The sequence below is a fragment of the Giraffa tippelskirchi genome, chromosome 1, assembly GCF_054371585.1.
Source record: "Giraffa tippelskirchi isolate mGirTip1 chromosome 1, T2T-mGirTip1v1.2.pri, whole genome shotgun sequence".
NCBI lineage: Eukaryota > Metazoa > Chordata > Mammalia > Artiodactyla > Giraffidae > Giraffa > Giraffa tippelskirchi.
In genome coordinates, this window is record NC_137275.1 from 4,656,220 (window position 1) to 4,679,305 (window position 23,086).

The 23,086-nt window shown below is 50.0% G+C and overlaps 1 protein-coding gene across 1 annotated transcript in view; it reads left to right on the top strand.

Moving 5' to 3' along the window:
- Positions 1-23,086, top strand: part of LOC145543708 (epididymis-specific alpha-mannosidase-like) — a 38,955-nt gene that overhangs the window by 10,523 nt on the left and 5,346 nt on the right. The window contains exons 5-15 of the mRNA XM_081586178.1: positions 124-212; positions 1,700-1,877; positions 6,556-6,754; positions 8,480-8,670; positions 8,924-9,062; positions 12,188-12,321; positions 13,906-14,180; positions 20,083-20,274; positions 20,771-21,023; positions 22,125-22,235; positions 22,313-22,505. Coding sequence (XP_081442304.1) covers positions 124-212; positions 1,700-1,877; positions 6,556-6,754; positions 8,480-8,670; positions 8,924-9,062; positions 12,188-12,321; positions 13,906-14,180; positions 20,083-20,274; positions 20,771-21,023; positions 22,125-22,235; positions 22,313-22,505 — 1,954 coding nt within the window. The remainder of the gene's footprint in view (positions 1-123; positions 213-1,699; positions 1,878-6,555; positions 6,755-8,479; positions 8,671-8,923; positions 9,063-12,187; positions 12,322-13,905; positions 14,181-20,082; positions 20,275-20,770; positions 21,024-22,124; positions 22,236-22,312; positions 22,506-23,086) is intronic.

Sequence of the window (23,086 nt, forward strand, 5' to 3'; positions counted from 1 at the left end):
CTTGACCCTGAACCGCTGAGAGAAGCAGGTGCAGGCAGCTAGGAGACTCAGGTGGGGTCTGGGGAGGGGAGCCGGCAGCCGTGTTGCCCCTGGGCCCTCACTCTGTTCCCTCCGGGTTTGCAGGAGCTGCAGTTTGTGTGGCGAGGGTCCAGATCCCTGTCGGCACAGCAGGAAATCTTCACACACCTCCTGGACCAGTACAGCTACTGCTCGTGAGCACCTGCCTCGGGCCAGTCCCCGTCCCAGCACCCTCCCTGGACCACCTTAGCCACACCCCTCATGGTCACCCCTGAGGGCACGCACTGAGCACCCATCTTACAGAAAGAACAACTGAGGCCTGGACATCCAGCCAAGGTCCCGTGGTAGCAGCCGTTGGTTGGCTGCACTGGGATCAGGAGGCAGCGGCAAGGCCTCCGGGTCCTCAGCCATGCTGTGGGCTGTCTAGTGGGCAGCCCTGCATCCAGTGCCCTCTGCCCTCTGTGTCTGGGAGGCCGTAGGTGGGGGCTGAGTCCTCATGAATAGGGGAGGTGGGATGAAGGGGCACCTTGGAGGAGAACCTGGGGGGACTCACTAGCAGGTTACTGACAGTGGGCTCCACTCTCCACCTGGCACTGTTTCTCAGCTTTTCCACCAGTTACTTTCACTCAGTCCTCTTAGTGATCATCATACATTTTATGATCAGGAGACTGAGGTTCACAGTGTTTCAAAGTGGTCATTCCTGTGGGCTGGTCAATGGGCCCTCCTATGCGACTGCTTGCTGCCCAGCGTGAGTGGTGGGACTCTCACCGGGGGCTGTCTAGACCCCTGAGGTTCCTTCCTGGGGTCAGAGCCTCCCAAGCCATATTGTACTACTTCCCTATCTTTGTGTAGAATATTGTGATTCTGTTCATCATGATGTTTTTTGCATTATATTCTATTTCAAAAGTGTGAAAATCTCATCATCTCATGCTGAGATTTTTGCAAGCGCGAAGTTTTGTGCAAAGGCGAGTATCTCACTTGCCTCGTTTTGGTCCCAGCCCTGCTCGGGATCCTTGGAATAAGATTTGATGGGCCCAGCGGTCACCTAGAGAGTGAGTGATCACACGGATCACACCTGATCCATGTGGAGGAACTGGGGCCCAGAGGGTGTGTGCTCCACAGAGCAGCTGAAAACTCTTGGGCCTTTTAGGGTAACGTGCCCAGGGTCCTGCAGGACTGAAATGTGACACCTTCTGTCCACAGAGCTCTCATCTGCCCGCCACCACCCTGTCTGTGACAGAGGCCCCAACGCTCTGACTTTTTTTTTTTTTTAATAAATTTATTTATTTTAGTTGGGGGCTAATTACTTTACAATATTGTAATAGTTTTTGCCATACATTGACATGAATCAGCCATGGGTTTACATGTGTTCCCCTTCCTGGACCCCCCACCCACCTCCCTCCCCATCCCATCCCTCTGGGTCAAGATGGTAACGATAACCCTATATGCGAGACAGAATAAGAGACACAGATGCATAGAACAGTCTTATGGACTCTGAGGGAGAAGGTGAGGGTGGGACGTTCTGGGAGAATAACATTGAAACGTGTATATTATCATATGTGAAACAGAACACCATTCCATGTTCAACGCTCTGACTTTTCTGAGCTCTGCCGGCCTCCCAGACCTCGGGCTGCTGCCCTTCTCAGGGCTGGGCCCCCTGACACTCCTCTCCTTCTCTCAGTGAAGGATTCTACTGGGATGGTGAACCCATCTTCCCAGATCCACCTGCGGACGGCTTGTACCCCAACATGCAATTACCTGTCACTCAGAAAAGAGTCCAATCCTTTGCTGAGGCCTTGTTGCACAGTGTGTGGAAACGAGCTACCTGGTTCCGGACACCACACGTCCTCTGGCCCTGGGTAAGCTGGGGACCCAACCAGGCTCTGGTTCCTCAATTCTGCCCAGGGAGTGCTGTCATGGGTCCGACCTGAGCCCCTGGCTCCACCCGGGACTCCGTGTCCACCTCCAACCATTCCAGTGTCCATCCAGGCAGTGGGCCTTCCCAGCCCCGGCTCAGCCCTCCTTCCCTGCACCCCGAGTCCTCACCCAGTCTACCAGCTCCTCCCCAACCCTGGATCACCCCCACAACCTCTGCCTCCAAGGCAGCCCCTCCCCCACGCAGGCTCCAGCTCCTCCCCAGCTCTCCCCTCCTTTCCCCTTCTCAGTGCTGGAAGCAGAGGCCTGGACCTGAATCCTGGCTCCCTACTCAGGGGCTGTGAGACTTGGACCCTCTGAGCCTCACTTTTCTCATCTGTGAAATGGGGATGATGACAGGACCTGCTCCATAGGCTGGATCTGAGGTCAAGTGGGAAAGACACCCCCAGGGGATGGTGCCTGATGTTGTGTCGTCATTGTTGTCACAGCTAAACTGGATGGAGCTCCCACTGTTCCATGGGATGTATGTGTCTCCCCTATTTTCTCTGTCCCACTGGGCACAGGGACAGGCCCTATGGTGTCCTATCTACTCATAAGGGACTGAGAGCCAGAGAGGTTAAGGAATCTTCCTGAGGGCACATAGCTGCTTAGCAGGGCAGCTAAGAAAGTGGAATTTGCACTCAGATCCATTTGAAAAGCTACATAGCCTGCTTTCTTTGCTTACAACTGTGTTTTTTGGGGGGGATTTAAATTATTTTTAACATATGAGTGTGTGTGTGTGTGTGTGTGTGTGTGTGTGTGTGTGTGTTAGTCACTCAGTCGTGCCCAATTCTTCATGATCCTGTGTACTGTAGCCCTCTAGGCTCCTCTGTCCATGGGATTCTCTAAGCAAGAATAGTGTAGTGGTTTGCCATTTCCTACTCCAGAATATATGAGCAGATATTAATAAATGTTTAACCAAAAATTCTATACATTAGGTAAACAGGCAAACTGGTATGACAACTTAAATCAAAATATATTAATTTATGGCAGCTTGACAGGTATACATGTAGGCAGTAAAAAAGAAAAACAATGAAATGTTTACTGTCTCAAGAATTATATGTATGTGTGTATGCATATATATATGTATTGTAATATGATCACCACAAAGATCTCGTTAATATTTGTCACCACAAATAGTTACACAATTTTTTCCTGTGATGCAAATTTTAAGATTTACTTTTTAACAACTTTCAAATAAACAATAGAGTATTGTTCACCACAGTCACCATTCTGTACAGTGCAACCTTACAACTTTCTAATTTTGTAGATGGAAATCTGTACCTTGCAGCCTCCATCATGCATCCACCCTACCCTCCTGTTTTTGGCATCCACCAATCTGTTCTCTCTGTACATGAACTCATTTTTCACATTTTTTCTCTTTTCCTTTAATTCACGTACGCATGACACCATACAGTATTTCATCTTTCTCTGTCTGACTTGATTCCCTGAGCATAATGCCCTCAAGTTCCACTCATGTTGTTGCAAATGGCAGGATTTCCTCTTTTGATGGTGAATAACACTGTGTACATATATCACATTTTCTCAATCTGATCATCCATTGATGATTGGTTGATTCCATGCCTTGACTGTTATAAATAATGCTGCAGTGAATATAAGGATACAAAAGTCTGTTCAAAATAGTATTTTTGTTGTCTTTCAATAGTTATGAAGAGATGGAATGGCTAAATCATATGGTAGCTCTATTATTAATTTTGGGAGGAATCTCCATACTGTTTTCATCATGGCTGGGCCAGTTTACATTCAAGCCAACAGTGTATGAATGTCTCCTTTTCTCCTCATCGTGATGTACATTAGTTGTTTCTTTTTTCATAAACGATAGCTGTTCTAATAGTTGTGAGCTTGTACCTCTGTCTGATTTGATTTGTTCAGCATCTTTTTCTGTCTGTTGGCATCTCCATGTCTTCCTTGGACAAATATCTTTTCGAGACCTCTGTCCATTTTTTACCTGGCTTGTTTGCATTATTACTACTGATTTGTATGTGTTCTTTATATATTTTGGATATTAACCCTTTTCAGATTTATGACTTGCAAATATTTTCTCTCATTTCATAGGTTGTCTTTGTTTATGGAGTCTCTTTGCTGTGCAGAAGCTTTTAGTTTGATGTAGTCTACTTGTTGATTGTTCTTGTTTATCCCTTTCCACGTGGTGTCAATCCAAAAACTCATCATCAAGACCAACGATGAGGAATTTACCGCATCCATTTTCTCCTGGAAGTTTTATAGTTCCACATGTCCGACTCTTTGTGAACCCTTGGACTATATAGTCCATGGAATTCTCCAGGCCAGAATACTGGAGTGGGTAGCTGTTCCCTTCTCCACGGGATCTTCCCAACCCAGGGATTGAACCCAGGTCTTCCGCATTGTGGGCAGATTCTTTACCAGCTGAACCACCAGGGAAGACCAAGAACAGTGGAGTGGGTAGTCTATTCCTTCTCCAGCAGATCTTCCCGACCCAGGAATTGAACTGGAGTCTCCTGCATTTCAAGTGGATCCTTTACCGGCTGAGCTACCAGGGAAGCCCTTATAGTTCCAGGAGTTACAATCAAGTCTTTGCCTAACTTGACTTATTATTTGAGTACAGTGTCAGGCAGTGGTCCAACCTCATTCTACACATGAGGATGTTCAGTTTTCACAAGACCATTTCTGGTAGAAGATGTCCTTTCCCCAGTTTATATTCTTGCCCTTTTGCTGTAATATAATTACCATACACACATGGCCTTGTTTCTGAGCTCTCTATTCTATCCCATTGATCTATCTGTATCTTTTATTGTCGGTACCAGACTATTTGGCTTGCTGTGACTTTGCAGTGAAGTCTGAAATCAGGGTGCACAATGCTTCTAGTTTTGTTCTTCTCACTAAAGATTGCTCTGACCATTCAGAGTCTTCTGTGGTTCTCACAAATTTTAGGATTGGCTATTCTATTTCTGTGAAAAACGTCTTTAGAATTTTAATAGGTTTTGCATTGAATCTGTAGATTGCTTTGGAAAAGGAGGCCCTCTTCTTACAGTCAGGAGCACAGAGTATTTTCCCACTTATTTATGTCTTCCTCCATTTCTATCATCACTGTGTCGTCTAGTTTTCAGTGTACAGGGCTGTCACCTGCTCCGTGAAATGTATTCTTAGGTATTTTACCTTTTTGATATAACTACAAATAGGATTGTTTCCTTCATTTCTCTTTCTGATGATTTGTTATTAGCGTGCGGAAACACTAATCAGCAGGAGATTATGTGAATCGATATTTTTATCTTGCAACTTTACTGCTGTTATTCATTTAAGATTTGTCTTTAGGGTTTTATATGATCTCTATTTCTATAGCACCATTACAGTTGCCATTGGTGAGAATTTTGCTGCTTCTATTCCAGTTCCCATGACTTTCCTTTCCTGTTGACTACTCCATGCTTTATAAATACCATGTTAAACAAGTGGTGAGTGGGATCACCCTTGTCTTTTTCCTGATCTCACAGGAATAGGTTTTATCTTTTCATCCTTGAATTGATGTCAGTTGTCAGCTGTCATATTTGATCTCTCCTATGTTGACATACTTTCCATCCACTTCTACTTTGATGAGAGTTTTTATCACAAATGGAAGATGAATTATGTCATATGCTTTTTTTTGCATCTGTTGAGATGACTATGCAATTTTTACCTTGCATTTTCTTAATGTGCGGTAGTACATGGATTGATTTGAGGATGTTGAAGAATCCTTGCATTCCTGGAATAAATCCTGCTTGAAGATGGTGTAACATTGTCTTCATGTATTTGAATTTGTTTTGCTAATGTGTTGTTGAGAATTTTTGTGTCTATGTTCTGAGACGATATTGAGGCTTCTTTGCCTAGTTTCATGTCAGGGTGCTCTTGGCCTTGTATTGGACGAAGAAATTATATTGAAAGTTTTGTGTCCAATTCTAGTTTATGGGACAGACTAACAAGAGTTTGTATCAGTTCCTCTTCAATAGTTTATAGAAATCTCCACTGAAAGTTGATCATTTGGTTTCTTGAGAGGTATTTGAGTCCTGATTCAATTTTGTTGCTAGTATTCCATTGTTCATTCTTTCTATTTACGCATAATTTAGATTATATATTTCCAAGAATTTGTCAGTTTTTATACTTTGATATCTTTCAGAGGATGTAATAAAGATCAGTAAATGCAAGTAAGCCATTGTCCTTTTTATTCATGTTTAGTATCTTATAATTAAGGTTACTGATATCTAGTAATGTGCTGGGGTTTAAGAAACAGTCAAGAAGTGAAGTCAATCAGACACAGAAAAACAAAACCTGAACCATCTCAGCTACATGAGGAATTTTACAAAACCAGTCTCATAGAGAAAGAGATCAGATATTTGGTGGCCAAAGGGGGCACTGGAGAGCGTGGAGAATTGGGGAACGTTGTGAAAGGGCACAAACTCGCAGCTGTGAGACAAACCCGTGCTGGGGAAACAGCCTAAACGTGATAGAGAGAGGAAGACACACAGCACAGGGCCCGGGGTCCGTGCCCACCGTGGGGCGTGGGGGTGGTCACGGGGATGAGGGGCTCCCCCTGTGCAGGCCGGGCTCTGCACCCAGAAGGGCAGGGCGTTGCTTCTGTCCCCGGGCCTGCAGGGATGTGACAGGCAGTTCTTCAACGCCTCGCTGCAATTCACCAACATGGACCGTGTAATGGAGGAGGTCAACAAGTTCACATACAAGAACGGCATCTCGGTGGAGTACGCCACGCTGGGCAGCTACTTCCGGGCTGTGCACGCTCACCAGCTCTCCTGGCAGATCCGAGACCACCAGGACTTCCTGCCCTATTCCTCAGGTAGGAGCCTCTGGTGGGGGAGCAGGGAGGGATTCAGTGCCAGGGAGGAAAGGGGCCCCCAAACGCAGTGCCTGCTCAGGCCTCTGCTTGGAGCCTGCTAGGTAGGGGCCCTGGGGGAGGTACAGGCCCTGACCCTCCTGACTGATCCCCTCCACACTCTGCCCCAGATACGACTGAGCATGCATGCACACGTGGCACCTCCTCCAGGAAGCCTTTCCTGACCTTAAGTCTAGATCGGTAGTCTCCTCTTCCCCTCAGGGCACCACTTTTCACCTATTGCCACAGAGTCATTATTGGGGGACCTTGTCTCCCACAAGCCTGTGTTCTGGAGGCCAGGACGGTTTTGGCTGTGGCCGGCACAGCCTCAGGGTGAAAGGTCATGGAGTGAGCCTTGATCTGGGTTGCATGCACCCGTGGAACCATTCTGTGTCAGGAAAGTGGGGACGTTCATCTTGGTTAGCGCATCCAGTGTGAAAATGAAGTGAGATAGGAGAGCCCTTAGCCTAGTGCCTGGGTCAGAGCAGGGCTCAGCAGATGCAGCTGTTAACAGTTACAGCAGCATCTCCATCCTGGGAGGCCAGGTCCCATCCTGGACATGCTGTGGGCACTCCATGCTGAGGAAGCTAGTCCGGGGCCTGATTGCCCTGAAGGAAGCCCAGCGTTAGCGCCTCTTCCAGGTCCAGCCCCACTCACCTCCAAGCGGATCCCCCCTAGAAAATACAGCTCCCCTATCTGCAAGCCAGACAGGAATTATGCACAAACAGCTTCCCACTGACATCTGGGGAGGTAGAAACACCCTCCACACCCAGTCCAGCCCTTGTTCAGGGCATCTGCGGGGGATGGTGTAGGCCAAGTTATGAACATCTGAAACCCTTACTGTATACAATGTCAGAATCCTTGAAGGATCCTTGCTGTCTCGCTCCCCTTTGCAGAGAAAGAGGAGCTAAGGGGTGTGGGAGTAGGGGGAGACAAAGGCCAGGTCCTCATGAGCCAGGGCAGCCTAGGGACCCTGATCAGGCCCTGCCACCCAGCCAAGTTTGCCCAACCCTAGGGCCTCGCTGGGATCACTCAGCGAGAGAGGATGGTTTGGAATGAAGGCACAGCACAGTCTGTAGAAGACATGGGAGTGGATAAGAGTGGGAAGAGACACACTTGCTGAGAGACAGCCCGGACCTAAGGTGCTCAGCACGTCTCCTCCCAATCCTGCTTTGTAATCTGTCCAGGGTCAGGGAAGTAGCTACGGAGGTATCTCAGCTTGCACCCCCCTGCCATCCATCCCTGCTAGGCAGCCAGAGGGACCCACTGAGATGCAGGCCAGTAAAGGGTCTCCTTTGTCCTCAGAGGTACACAGGGGCTGCCACACTCCAGCCCTTCCCTCTGGGTCCTGCCATCATCCCTCCTCCAGGGCCTTTCCCCGCAGGCCCTTCCAGGGGCCCAGGTGCACACTGGGATTCTTGTCGTCGTCACAGTCCTTCAGCACTCGAGCCTCTCCAGGCCTGCCCCAGCCCAGCCTGACCCTGCCAGCTACCCAGGCCGTCCAGGGATCTTGTACCATTGCTGACCTGGCTGGACCAGGAACCCTGAGATCACCCCCTGGCCTAGGCTGTGTCCCTGGGGACCCAGGCAGATCCATCTCTGACCTCACCTTCCTCAGCATTTCCCAGATGGGGCTCAGGGGCCTCCATGGGCAGGACCTCACACCCACTACTGGTCTTGTGCTCCTAGACATACGTCACGCGTGGACTGGATTCTATGCCTCCCGAAGCGGGCTCAAGGGGCTGGCGAGGCGAGCCAGCGCTCTGCTGTACGCCGGGGAGTCCATGTTCACACGCTATGTGCTGTTGGCTCCCCACCGGTTCTTAGACCCAGCCTGGGGCCTGCAGCAGCTCCAGCAGCTCCGCTGGGCGGTCTCTGAGGTAACGCAATGACACCCAGCAGGGGACAGGACAGGATTGGACCCTCCTGGGCTGTGTGCTTCCCCCTCCCTAGGCCAGCACACCTCCCTGTCCCTGGTCACTATAGGTCCACTTTACAGATGAGAAACTCCCAGCTTCTCCAGCAGCACCTGCTGAGAGGGAAGGGGAGTCAGGGCCCAGTGGGTGTCAGGACAGCAGGTGCTGAGCAGAGGCCGGCCTGAGCCCACTCTTGTCCTGCTCCTGCGGCACCCAGGTCCAGCACCACGACGCCATCACCGGGACTCACGCCCTCAAGGTGGGTGACATGTTTGTGGAGCACCTGAGCGCCGGCATGCAAGGGGTGCACAAGCTGATGGCCTCCATCATCCAGGACAGGTCTCCAGCCCACTCAGGTGAGCGAGGCCCCTGGGGGCACAGCGGGCTATGGCAGGTGTCTGCCCCGATCTGAGAAGAGAGCCTGAGGGTCAGGGAGGGACCGGGACACCTGAACTTCAGACTCGAGTCCCGTCCAGGGGAGGCTCTCATTTCAGCGTGAGCTGGGCAGGTAGCCTCACGTCACTGAGCCGTTTCCTCTCTGTGATTGAGGAAGGGCTGTTGTGAAAATTAGAGGGAGGAATAAATGCTAACGCAGTCTGGATGTTGCCAAACACACTGTTTGCACTATTTAATGTAACACTTAATGACCTGATAACCACAATGGTGTGATCACTTACCTACAGCCAGGCATCCTGGAATGTGAAGTCAAGTGGGCCTTAGGAAGCCTTACTATGAAGAAAGCTAATGGGGGTGACTGAATTCCAGCTAAGCTCTTTTAAATCCTAAAAGATGATGCTGTGAAAGTGCTGCACTCAATATGCCAGCAAATTTGGAAAACTCAGCAGTGGCCACAGGACTGGAAAAGTCAGTTTTCATTCCAATCCCGAAGAATGGTAATGTCAAAGATGTTCAATCGACCACCCAATTGTGCTGATTTCGCATGTTAGTAAGGTTATGCTCAAAAATCTTTCAAGCTAGGCTTAAGCAGTATGTGAATGGAGAAGTTCCAGATGTACAAGCTGGATTTAGGAAAGGTAGAGGAACCAGAAATCAAACTGACAACATCCCTTGGATCATAAAAAGCAAGAGAATAGGGGAGGGAGGTGGGAGGGGGGTAGAAAAAAAAAAAAAGCAAGAGAATGCCAGAAAAACATCTATGTCTGCTTCATCTACACTGTGTGGATGAACAACAAACTATGGAAAATTCTTCAAGATATAGGAATACCAGACCACCTTACTTGCCTCCTTAGAAACCTGCATGCAGATCAAGAAGCAACATTTAGAATTGGACATGAAACAATGAACTGGTTCAAAATTGGGAAAGGAGCACATGGAGGCTGTATATTGTCACCCTGCTTGTGTAACTTACATGCACAATACATCATGCGAAATGCTGGGCTGGATGAAGCACAAACTGGCATCAGGATTGCCAGGAGAAATATCAATAACCTCAGATATGCAGATGACACCACCATTATGGGAGACAGTGAAGAGGAACTAAAGAGCCCCTTGAGGGAGGTGAAAGAGGAGAGTGAAAAAGCTGGCTTACAACTCAAATTCAAAAAAATAAAGATCATGGCACCTGGTCCCATCACTTCATGGCAAATAGATGGGGAAAAATGGAAACAGTGGAAGACTTTATTTTCTTAGGCTCCAAAATCACTGCAGATGGTGACTGCAGCCATGAAATTAAAAGACCCTTGCTTCTTGGAAGAAAAGCCTTGAAAAACCTAGGCAGGGTATTAAAAAGCAGAGACATCACTTTGCTGACAAAGGTCCATACTGGTCAAAGCTATGGTTTTTCCAATAGTCATGTATGGATGTGAGAGATGGACCATAAAGAAGGCAGAGTGCTGAAGAATTGATGTTTTTGAACTATGGTGCTGAGGAAGACTCTTGAGAGTCCCTTGGACTCAAGAAGATCAAACCAGTCAATCCTAAAAGATAGCAACCCTGAATACTCATTGGAAGGACTGATTATGAAGCTGAAACTCCAATAGTCTGTCCACCTGATGTGAAGAGCTGACTCATTGGAAAAGAGCCTGATACTGAGAAAGACTGAGGGCAGAAGGAGAAGAGGATGACAGGGGATGAGATGGTTGGATGGCATCACCAACTCAATGGACATGAGTTTGAGCAAGCTCTAGGAGATGGTGAGAGATGGGACGACCGGCATGCTGCAGTCCATGGGGTCTCAAAGGGTCACTCACTATTGAGTGACTTAACAAGAATCACACATCCTGAAAGCCGAAACTGTTACTGTCCTCACTTCATAGCTGAGGACACACACACAACACACAGGTCATGGACCTGCCCAGGGTCACACAGGTTGGATTGGGACCCTTAGCCAAGTGCTCCCCAGCTCTGCAGACAGGATGCAATTTTCTCAGGGAGGCCAGCCTGGCTCCTGCACTCCCTCCTGAGCTCAGCTTGGAGGCACATCACATCTTGGCTGCCATGTGACCGGCTTCTTTGTTTATGATGGTTTCACAGGTGGAGAGTGAGTATCACTCCATTTGTCTGGAGCTGACGGGCTTCACCCCTGCACATCCTGGGCCATCAGAGACAGGCGTTCTCCCTGCAGGAGCATGTGGCCCGCCCACCTCCCCAGGGTCCACACTCACCCTCTGTCACCGTGCTCTCCCCGCCCCTCCCCTCCCCTCCCCTGCCCAGCTCTGCCCTCCAATCTGTGTCTGTGTACAGTCCATCCTACCTTCAGACTCTGTAAGGGCCCTGAGGATCAGGAGGGCAGCAGACTGGAATCCTGTCCACAGGGACGGGGGTCAGGAGGGGATGACAGTCGCAGAAAGGGAGGCAGAACTGGGCCCTTCCAGTGTCTGGTGAGGTCAGCCATTCCCGTGAGCTCACGGGGGCAGCTCCCCAAGCAAGGGGCAGGTGGAGAGCCCAGAAAGGCATCCAGCCCTGGGAGCTTCCCTGGGCAGAGGCCGGGGACTGGACAGTGTGTGCAGTGTTCAGGGATCCGGGAGTCATCGGACGTGGTCATAGCCTGGGGCATATGGGGTGGGGAAGGAGCAGAAAGAGAATCTAGGTTCATACCAAAGAGGCCTCTGGTGCTGACCTTGATGATTGACCTTGACTTTCCAAGCTCCAGAGAATTCTGTCTGTAGATTGCCAAGCACTCAAGCTTTGGAGTCAGGCCTTAGGACATGGGTCACCTTGGACAGCGGACTGTTCGCTCTGGACCTGTGTCCTCACCAGTAAAGGGGCTGACAGGGAGAGATGAGTGAGGAGCTCATGGACCCTAATCTCTGGGCGGAAGCTCTCCCACCCCTCTTGGGAACCAGGACCCAGCTTGAACAGGTGTGGTCGAGGCTGCACGTAGGAGCCCACGTGTCTGCCTGTCCTTCCCCCTGGACTCTGCAGGGCCAGTCTCACCTGCCTCAGTTTCTCTTGTTCTGAGGGGCACCAGGGGTGAGGGGTGGGTCAGGTGGCAGCAGTAGAGCCTGTTCTCTGTGCGCAGGCCCGGAGCCTGGGGGACACTTTGCGGTGGTCTACAACCCGCTGGCCTGGACGATCACCACCATCATCACCCTGACTGTGGACTTCCCCAACGTCAGCGTCACAGATGAGTCAGGCCGCCCTGTGCCTGCACAGGTAAGGGGGACATCCCATCTAAGGTGCATGCCCTGTTGCAGCCCCTGCTCTGCACTGGGCCCCCAAAAGTGGGGCATCTGAAGGGAACATGTGACACGCTGCCCTCACTGTGAGGACAGTGTCATATGGGTGAGTCGCCATCAGGGTCAGTGGATCCACCCAGAGGACTGACCCTGGGCTTTGGGCATCTGGGTTGACCAGAAGTCCCTCTGCTGTGCTTACCCTGCAAGGTCTCATAGTGATCTGGTTTACATGGAGAGCATATATATTCTCAGGAAATATCCACCTTGCATGAGAAGTCCATCAGGAGTCCTAAATGTGCATCTTTATGGAGGTGTTGTTTACGGGCAGGGCCCAACCGCCTCTCTGAGACACCCACATCCTGTGTGGTCCCTCCTCATCTCCTTCCCAGACCTGAAGCTAGACTTGGGTCTAGAGGTGACCCTAACTGTCACTCAGCCAGCCCTTCCTTGAGGAGGTGGAGGAGGTGATGCCATTAGTCAGCCATTCAGCAAACACTACTGAATGTCTCTTCTGGTGTGGCCCCAGATGAGTGCTTGTCTCTGACACTGAAGTCCCCATGGAACTCAAGGAACAGACACAGATATGGACAGTTGAAGTGTGGAGTGATGACCTGTTGGCCAAGGCAGTAGCCTTCAACTGATACAGAGGAGGAAGATTCCTCTGTTGTGGTCAGGGGTGGGGAGGGGGTTGGGTTGAGCAGACCCAACACAAAACATCCCCCTCCCTACTCAAGGGCAGCACTCCCTAAGTGTCAATGCACTTCAATATTATTGAACACCTACTATGTGTCAGGCATTACTCTAGGCACCAGAGAAACTTTAATAACCAAGCAGACAAAAGTCCCTGCCCTCGAGGGGCTCCTATTCCAGTGGGGGGATCCAGGAAGGAAGAAAATAAGAAAGTGTAGAAAGTGACAGATGATAACTGTGGTGAAGGAAAACCTTCAGGAGAGGTTTGGGGTGTGGAGTGGGGACAGGGTGTCTGCTAGTTCAGACAAAGGCCAAGCTGGAGGCTGTAAGAAGCAAGATGAGTTTGCTCATAGCTCCCTAAATCCTCCCACAGGACCCAGAGATGACATCTGTTCCCTAGAGAGCGAGCCCTGTCCCCCACTCCCTACATGGATTCAGTGTCAGAATTCCCTTGCCTGAATCAGATGACGTGGAGATGAAGAAAGGCCTGCAGTGGTGATCTGGAAACCTCCCTCCTCAGGGAAATTGGAGGATTAAAAGAGAAGAGTCCACCCTCCAAAGATGAGGCTTCCAGGTTGAGGGAACAGCATGAGCAAAGGCTCAGAGGCAGGAACAGGAAGGAGTGTGGGAGGAGGGCAGGTGGTTTGCAGCCCCGATGGAGAAGGAGGAAGGAGGAGGAAGAGGACTGATTCTGTTGTGCAGAGAGGATGCAGGAGAGGAAAACAGCTCAGCCCAGTGATGAATGACCCAGCTATCTCTGTGCAGAGCAAGCACTCTATTCACCAGGTGTGAAAGCCCAGAGTTTCCAAGGAGACTGAGGCATCTTCCATACCTGACATCCATTTTTCATCTTGTCCCTCAGGCCTTGCAGGTCCAAAGATCAAAGGAGATGCCCTCTTCCTATGACCTGCACATGCTGACCACAATCCGAGGACTCAGTTACCGACACTACAACATCTGGCCAAGCGGGAGGCCCCAGGAGGACACTCTGGAGCCTGTGGCCTCCTTGGCCAGCTCCAGGCAGTTTGAACGCAGACTCAGGAGAAGCGACGGGCAGGTGGGCGGGAGCCTAGTGCCTGTGGAGAATGACTGCTACACCGTGTTCCTGGACACGGACACCAACCTGATGCACAGCATCTGGGAGAGGTGAGGTGCAGCTGTTGCTGCCTCTGAGGCCAGGAGGACCCTGGGACCTGGGCAAGTAATGCCCTACCTGGGTCTCCATTTCCTCAACTGCAGGGTGAGGGTGTGATGGTGGTGAAGCTCCCTGCAGTGCAATCAGGTTTATGTCTAGTTGTGGGAATCTAGGCCAAATCTGTACAGCCTTTCTTGAATTTGTTCATTCCAAAGATTTTGATTCATGGAAAATGAGGCATTGCAGATCACATCCTGGGAATAGGTAATAGTCATGTTATCTACTTTTTAATATTCAGAGGCACAAAAAATCCATCTATTCACCCACACTCCCATCCATCTATGCACTCACCCACCGACTCATCTATGCACCCAACCCTCCACGTTTCCATCCATCATCCATCAACGCATCCATCCATCCATTCATCCTTCCATCCATTCATCCATTCATTCATCCATCCTTCCATCCATTCATCCATTCTATTCATTCATTCATTCATCCATCCATTCATCCATCCTTCCATCCATTCATCCACTCAAGTATTTATTCACTCACCAGCATTCTTTGGCAGCTGAGCCCCAGGAAAGGCTCCCCAGAGTTTGAAGCCACCCTGTGCATGCTCAGGTCTCATCCCAGGCAGTTTCTATTCCTCTTCAGCTCCTTGTCCAACAATCTACTTCTGTTTCCTGATGTGATCTCTTTACAGAAGTAGAAGTTTGTGTGTGGGGGGGAGTGGACAGGAAACTTGGGGGAGCATCTGGCAGAAAGAGAGGTAGGGAAAGAGAAAGAAGAGGCAGACAGAGAAGGGGAAGAAGACAGTGTGCATTGGTGTGAGGTGAGTGTCACCTGGAGCTCAGCCCCGTCATCTGTCAGCAGTCTGAAAGCACAGACCAGGACCCCCCTCTCCCCGACGGGGCTCAGTCCTGCAGTCAGCCCACAAGTCCTTGAGAGGACATGAGGCATGGAGGCAGGACAGACTGCAGAGAGTGTGGGGGAGCAGCAGAAATGGGGTGTCACCCCAGCAGGTTCTGAGTCCCCCCGCCCCGGGGTCGGGCTGGGAAAGGTGGCCAGCTTGAGCTTTGTCATCACTCAGGCCCCATGCCCCTTCTGCAGAACCCCTGAAAGGCCAGCTCCAGCTCCCAACCCCTTTCTGCCCACCCTCAGATGCCTCACATCTAAGCCACAACCCCACACATTGCCTCCCAGAAGAACTCATGTCCTGCTGTCGATCATCCTGACTTTTCCAAGTTTCATCCACATTGCAGTGTGAGTGAAACTCTATTTCTCTTCAGGGCCCAATAATATTCCTCTGACAGATATCCCTTGGTTCATTTATCCAGTCCTCATTGCATGAGCCTGTGGCTGGTTTCCACTCTGGGGCTATGGTGAAAAGGGCTGCTGTGAACATGCATGTACAAGATTTTGTGTGGACAAAAGCTTTCCTTTCTCTTGGGTTAGTTCCTAGGAGTGGAATTACTAGGTCACAGGAAACTCTTATGTTAAGCTCTTTGTGAAATGGCTGGACTGTTTCCCACGTGATTGCACCATTTTGCGTTCTTATCCAAGTGTATGAGGGTCCGATTTCTCCACATCTCCATCTACACTTGTATTTATATGCCTTTTGGATATAGCTATCCTAATGGATATCATGTGGCATCTCATTGTGACTTTGATCTGCACATCCTGAGGACTACAGACATTGAGCATCTCTCCATGGGCCTGTTGGCCATTTGAGCATCTTCTCTGGTGAAATGTCTTTTTAGATCCTTTGCCCATCTCAAAATTGGGTTGTTCTTTATTATGGAGTTGTAACAAATCTGGTGGAGGTAATGGAAATCCAGTTGAGCTACTTCAAATCCTAAAAGATGATGCTGTTTAAGTCCTGCACTCAACATGTCAGCAAATTTGGAAAATTCAGCAGTGGCCACAGGACTGGGAAAGATCAATTTTCATTCCAATCCCAAAGAACAGTAATGCCAAAGAATGTTCTAGCTACTGTACAACTGTGCTCATTTCACAAACAATTCCTTTTTTTGGTGCAAAAGTATTTGCGGTTTCAGACCGTGGATTTTAAATCCTTGTGTGCGTGCATGCATGCCAAGTCACATCAGTCATGTCCAGCTCTTTTTGGCTCTATGAATCATAGCCCACCAGGCTCCCCTGTCCATGGGCTTCTTCTGGCAAGAATACTAGAGTAGGTTGCCATGCCCTCCTCCACGTGATCTTCCCAACCCAGAGATCTAACCCACATGGCTTACATCTCCTGCATTGGCAGGTGGGTTCTTTACCTCTAGTGCCACCTGGGAAGCTCTTTAAATCATTATAACTAAGCTCAAATACATCTTTACCAATCAAAATAGGAACCATTACAATGAACACATTTTTGCTAATGAGAAAAAAGTTTGTTTATTCCTATAGCATAAAAATCTGTGCTTCAGGATACCATGAACTCTTGGAAAACTTCTGTCTCCTGCTGGTTGTGGAAGCATTTTAGATTTACTGAGCATACTTCTCTGATGTAATGGTTTTGCTGGGATTTAGAAAGCTGTAGTGGATCAGACTGGCAGCAGACCACCAAACAGTGACCATGGCCTGTCATTTTCAGTGCAAGTTTGGCTTTGGAAAGTGTTTCGGAGCTTCTTCTCAGATAACCAGTGAGCTGGTCACTGATGTTTGTCATACAAAATCCACTTTTGCCGTACTTCATGATTCGATTGAGAATTGGTTCATCGTTGTTGTATAGAACAAGAGAAGATGACACTCAAAAGGCCGATTTTTTAATTTTTGGTCAGCTCATGAGACACCCATTTATTAAGCTTTTCCATCTTTCTAATTAGCTTCAGATCCTGAATGATGGTAGAATGTCAACATTGAATTCTTTGGCAACTTGTCACATGGTTGTAAGAGGATCAGCTTCAATGATGGCTCTCAATTGGTTGTTGTCAACTTTCGATGGCCAGCCAATATTCTCATCTTCAAGGCTCTCATCTACCTTGCAAAACTTCTTGAACCATCACTTTACTGTACATTTGTTAGCAGTTCCTGGGCCAAATGCATTGTTGCTGTCGCAAGTTGTCTCTGCTGCTTTACTCATTTTGAACTCATTTTGAACTCGAATAAGAAAGTTGTTGAAATTTGCATTTTTATCTAACATCATTTCTGTAGTCTAAAATAAATATAAAACAAACAGGAAGTAATGTCGTTAGCAAAAAACATAAAGTGAGAAATGCACATTAAAATGACATATAACTTCATTTATTTAAGAATGTATTCCAAAGTCAAACAGCAAATTTCAACAATGCAAAAACCACAGTTATTTTGCACCAACTCTAGCAAGGTTATGCTCAAAATCCTTCAAGACAGACTTCTGCAATAAGTGAACCAAGGAATTCCAGATACACAAGCTCGATTTCAAAGAGGCTGAGGAACCAGAAATCAAATTGCCAACATTTATTGGATCATAGAAAAGCAAGGGAATTTCAGGAAAATGTCTGCTTCATTGACTACGCTAAAGCCTTTGACTAAGTGTATCACTTCAAACTGTAGAAAATTCTGAAATAGATCAGAATACCAGACGACCTTATCCTTCTCCTGAGAAACATGTATGCAGGTTAAGAAGCTACAGTTAGAAGTGGACATGGAACAATGGACTGGTTGCAAACTGAGGAAGGAGTACATTTAGGTTGTACATTGTCTTCCTGCTTATTTAACTTATATGCAGGGTGTATCTTGCAAAATGTTGAGCTGGGTGAATCATAAGCTGGAGTCAAGATTGCTGGGAGAAATATCAACAACCTCAGATATGCAAATGATACTACTCTAATGCCAGAAAGTGAAGAGGAACTAAAGAGCCTCTTGATGAGGATGAAGAGGAAAGTGAAAAAGCCAGCCTGAAACTCCACATTCAAAACACTAAGATCATGGCATCTGGTCCCATCTCTTCATGGCAAATAGGAGGGGAAAAAGTGGAAGTAATGACACATTTGATTTTCTTGGGCTCCAAAATCACTGTGGACAGTGACTGCAGCCATGAAATTAAAAGACGCTTACTCCTTGGAAGGAAAGCTTTGACAAACCTAGACAGTGTATTAAAAAGCAGAGACATCACTTTGCCAACAAAGGTCCATATATAACAAGAAGAAGTAGAAGTGAAGTCGCTCAGTCATGTCTGACTCTTTGTGACCCCATGGACTGTAGCCTACTAGGCTCCTCCGTCCATGGAATTTTCCAGGCAAGAGTACTGGAATGGGTTGGCATTTCCTTCTTTAGGGGATCTTCCCGACCCAGGGATCGAACCCGGGTCTCCTGCATTGTAGGCAGATGCTTTACTGTCTGAGTCACCAGGGAAGTCCAATATATATCAAAGCTATGGTTTTTCCAGTGGTCATGTGTGGATGTGAGAGCTGGAACATAAAGAAGGCTAAGTGCCAAAGAGCTGATGCTTTTGAACTGTGGCATTGGAGAAGGCTCTTGAGAGTCCCTTGGACTGCAAGGAGATCAAAGCAGTCCATCCTAAAGCAAATCAACCCTAAATATTCATTGAAAGGACTGATTCTGAAGCTGAAGCTCCAATACTTTGGCTACCTGATGCAAAGAACTGAGTCATTGGAAAAGACCCTGATGCTGGGAAAGATTGAAGGCAAAAGGAGAATGGTATGACAGAGGATGAGTTGCTCAGATAGCACCACTGACTCAATGGACATAAATCTGGACAAACTCTGGGAGATAGTGGAGTACAGGGGAATCTGGTGTGCTGCAGTCCATGGGGTCAGAAAGAGTTGGACATGACTTATTGACTGAACAACAACAATAATATGAGTTCTTTCTATTTTCTAGATACACATCCATCATCAGGTGCATGATTGTGAATGTCTCCCATAGTGGGGTTTGACTTGCAAGTTTCAACATGGCACTGCGAGGACCTCTTATGAAAGGAAGCTAGAGGTGGGGGCCTGGGGTCAGATGAGAAAGGCTTGGGTGCCAGACTAATGAAAAGGGTTATTTTCCTCTTCTCCTCTTCTAAGGAGCTCAGGAGGGCACCCCTCCAAGACCTCTTCTTTCCTTGGCCACAAGAACCCTACAGAAATCCACAAAGGGGCACAGACGTGTCACTTCTTCAACCCCTGCTGCCAGACAGGGCCAGCTGGGATACAGAAGCATAGCTGTGCCTTTGCTTAGGCCACACCCAGGGGGGCAATGCAAATCCATGCGTGCAAGGCTCTGAGCTGATTCCTCCCTTATCACCAGTGTATCCACACCTCCAGTCCTAACCTAAGGGAGTGAGCATGGAGTGCACGTTTGGAACTCAGTCTGAGTCCTCCTTGGCACTTCCTGTGTGTGGGATTTCAGGAAATGAGGTCACATCTCCTAGTGAGCTATGCCTCCGTCCTGAGATAGGTTCATAATCACTGCCTGTGGGGGTCCAGAGAAAAGCATGAAGGGTTAAGTGAAGGCCCTGGCAAGTGACATGGGGACAGCACCAGTGTGACAGACTTCCACGATGTCCTGGCTTGATGACCTCCTGAAGGAGTAGATATCCCCCTGCTGGCATCTAGGATAATGGGGCCAGGCCAATGAAGGCAAGGCCTCTGCAGACATGATACACTCTCTGCTTGTATTCTCAGGAGCCTGCACTGAAGCCTGTGTGTGCTCCTCTGTGGGATCCGTTCCTGGACATAGATAAGGTCTGATGCCGTGTGGGCTCTAGTGGGTCCAGCCAGCTCTCCTCCAAGCCAAATGTGTGAACTTCACTCAGTGACCTCATAGCTGTCACTGAAGTGCTAAGCAGGTTGTTTGTGTCCAACCGTGGTTCCAGGCTGGCATCTCCATAGAAGCTCTGTGAGCCTGGTTCTAGCATAAGGATGACACATTGTCCATGACAATGACACTCTTTTCTCCTTCCTCTCTGTGCAGGCGGAGTAACCAAACAGTGCGGGTGACCCAGAGGTTCATGGAGTATCACGTGAAGAGTGATTTAAGTCACGGCCCCATTTCAGACAATTATGTGTTTACACCCCGTGGTAGAGCAGAGCCAGCGTGGGAGGCTGTGAGGATGGAGATCGTGGCGGGGTCGCTGGTGACTGAGATCCGGCAGCACTTCTACAGGTGAGGGCGGCCCCCCGGCTGTGCTCAGCACATGGAGGTGCCCACAGGCAGGTGAAGGAGGAAATGAGGGCCCATCCTTGCTTCAGACACCCAGCTCCTGGACCTGGGCTTGCCACCCGGTCCTTCCTCCATGGAAGTTCGGTGAAGTCCTGAGCCGCTCCAGTCTCTGTGGTCCTGCCGTGCTTGCCTGCGCTGTGTCACCTTGGCGGCACCTAAGTCCAGAGGTGGGACAGGCGCCCGCGGTGACAGGGAGCGAGACACGAGAGCAGTTCTTGTGTTTCCATTAGCAGGACAGACAGAGCCCCCTGGCCTGGTTGGGTAACCAAAGTCTTCAGAGGAGCGGGTCCCTCCTGTTCTATTGCCGAAGCATGTTCCCTGTCCCCCTGGCTGCAGGAAGGATGGAGGGAGGAAAACGGAAGGAGACAAAGGACAGAATAAGGGAGGGGCGTCCAGAAGGCTCCCCAGGCTTGACCTACCCATCCTGCTTCTCCTCCAGGGAGGTGAACGACAGTGAGCCCACGTTTGCCATCTACTCCCGGCTGGCCCGCGGGCCCCGGAGCTCTGACGGGGAGCTGCTCTGCCATCGCATAGAGCAGGAGTACCGGGTGGGCCCCTTGGAGCTGAACCGCGAGGCCATCCTGAGGACAAGCACCAACCTGAACACGGGCCGGGTCCTCTACTCGGACAACAACGGCTACCAGATGCAGCGCAGGCCCTACAGGGACTACAAAAACAACACCATTGCTCGGGTACGCCCTGGGCTGTCCTGGGGGCACTGCAGCCAGAGATACAGTCCTGGTGGCAAGTTTCCAGAAGGCAAGAGGGATCCCTTAAGCTCCAGAGCATCTCCCCTAGGGTGTCTGCCCCTTGGGCCTGTGGCCAGGAGTGTTCAGACCTGGTCTCAGAGTTCTGGGGACGCCATGTGTGAGGCATGTCCCTGAGGTCTCCTGTGTGCACCGCAGGTCCTCCTCGGTCAATGGGTGACACGCTGGGGTTACTTGAGGATTAATCGGTGGTACCTGTCTAAGCCTGAACGGGGTGTGACCCTCCTCAGCTGCTCTGAGCTGTGCCACAGTCTAGCTGCCAGGGAGGGCTGAGCAGGAGCTGAATTCCAAAATCAATCAGCCCCCAGGGCCTTTCCCTCCAGCAGCGTGACCTCGGGCGTGTCCCTGGGTGTCTCTGGGCCTCGGTGCTCTCCAGGGAAGACAGTGACCTCCCCCAGAGCTGTGCTGAGCGCTGAGATGATCCAGGGGCAGCGCCATGCTGACCACCTCCTGAGCCTCCATCCGTGTTAGTTTCTCTCCTTCCACCGGGGCCCTGAGAAAGCGTGTGGGTCCTCCCTGCTCTGTCTTCCTTGAGTTTCTGTCCCTTCATCTGTGGCTGGTCCTCACCCACTGTGGCCTGGGCTCCAGAGAGTCCAGGACCATCAGCCCAGGACATCTTGCTCCAACAGAACAAACAGCAGGGCTGTGTGAGTGCTTTCCAGCCCAGACACCATCCCCTTTCTATTTGGGAACCACTGGCTGGGGGCATCCCAGGCTGGACTGGCACAAATGCCTCATTGTCTCCCTGCACCAGTGTGACCTTTTGGGCACATTTTACAGATGGGGAAACCGAGGCTTGGGCAGACTGAGTCCCCCAGGGCATAAGGTCAGGAAGCAGAGGAGCTGGATTTGAATCCCAGTATGTCCATCTCACAAGTCAGAGGCCCTCCCCCTCTCTACCATGCCACCCTGGGCTGCTGCTATGCCAATGCAGGAGGCCACCTGGGGTCAGATGGAGATCCAAGAACTGGTGGCCAACCTGGCCCATTGCCCCCACCACCAGCCTGCCAATGTTTTTTTCCACAGAATTACTACCCCATGGTGCAATCAGCCTTCATCCAGAGCAGACGAAGCAGGCTGGTGCTGCTGTCCGAGCAGGCACATGGCGTCTCCAGCCAAGGGAATGGGCAGGTGGAGGTAGGAGGAGACCCCTCTGGTCACTCTAGGGCACCCCAAGGCCCAGGAATGACCGGTCAGACAGCTGTCCCCTGCAGGTCATGCTCCACCGGCGGCTGTGGAACAATGACATGTGGGCCCTGGACAATGACCTCACACTGAACGACACCTCGGTCGTCCACCCAGTGCTCTGGCTCCTGCTGGGACCCAGGACCCTCGCCAGTGGCCTGCGCCAGAGGAGTGGGCTGGCGCTGCAGCACCGGCCCGTCGTGATGCTCAGAGAGATGAACGGTGAGGTGGGGGTCCTTTCAGTGCACCTGTCCTCACTGCCCCGGGCGAGCCGACCTGGCTGGGGATGGGGCTGAGCTGGTGCCCGCAGGGATCCGGGCTACTATGGGGCAGAAAGTGACCAGGGACCTCAGATCCAGGCCTCTCATTTTAAATGTGGGCAACCTGAAGTGCAAAGAGGGTTCAATGACTCGTTCAAGGTCATACAGCTGTGTGTGTGTGTTAGCCACTCAGTCATGTCCAACTCTTTGCGACCCCACGGACTGTAGCCCACCAGGCTCCTCTGTCCAAGGAATTCTCCAGGCAAGAATATTGGAGTGGGTTGCCATTTCCTCCTCCAGGGATTTTCCTGATCCAGAGATCGAAGCCGGGTCTCCTGCATTCCAGGCAGATTCTTTACCATCTGAGCAACCAAGGAAGCCCCAGGGAAGGAGTCTTGAGACGCCTGTGTCAAGGGCAGAGATCCTAGGAAAGGCTCTGATTGGCCCTGATCGAATCACGTGACCCAAGCCCGACCAATCACTGAGGCCTGGGAGCTGTGAGGGATGGCGGCTCCAGCTGGAGCCCAGAGTTGAACGGAGCAT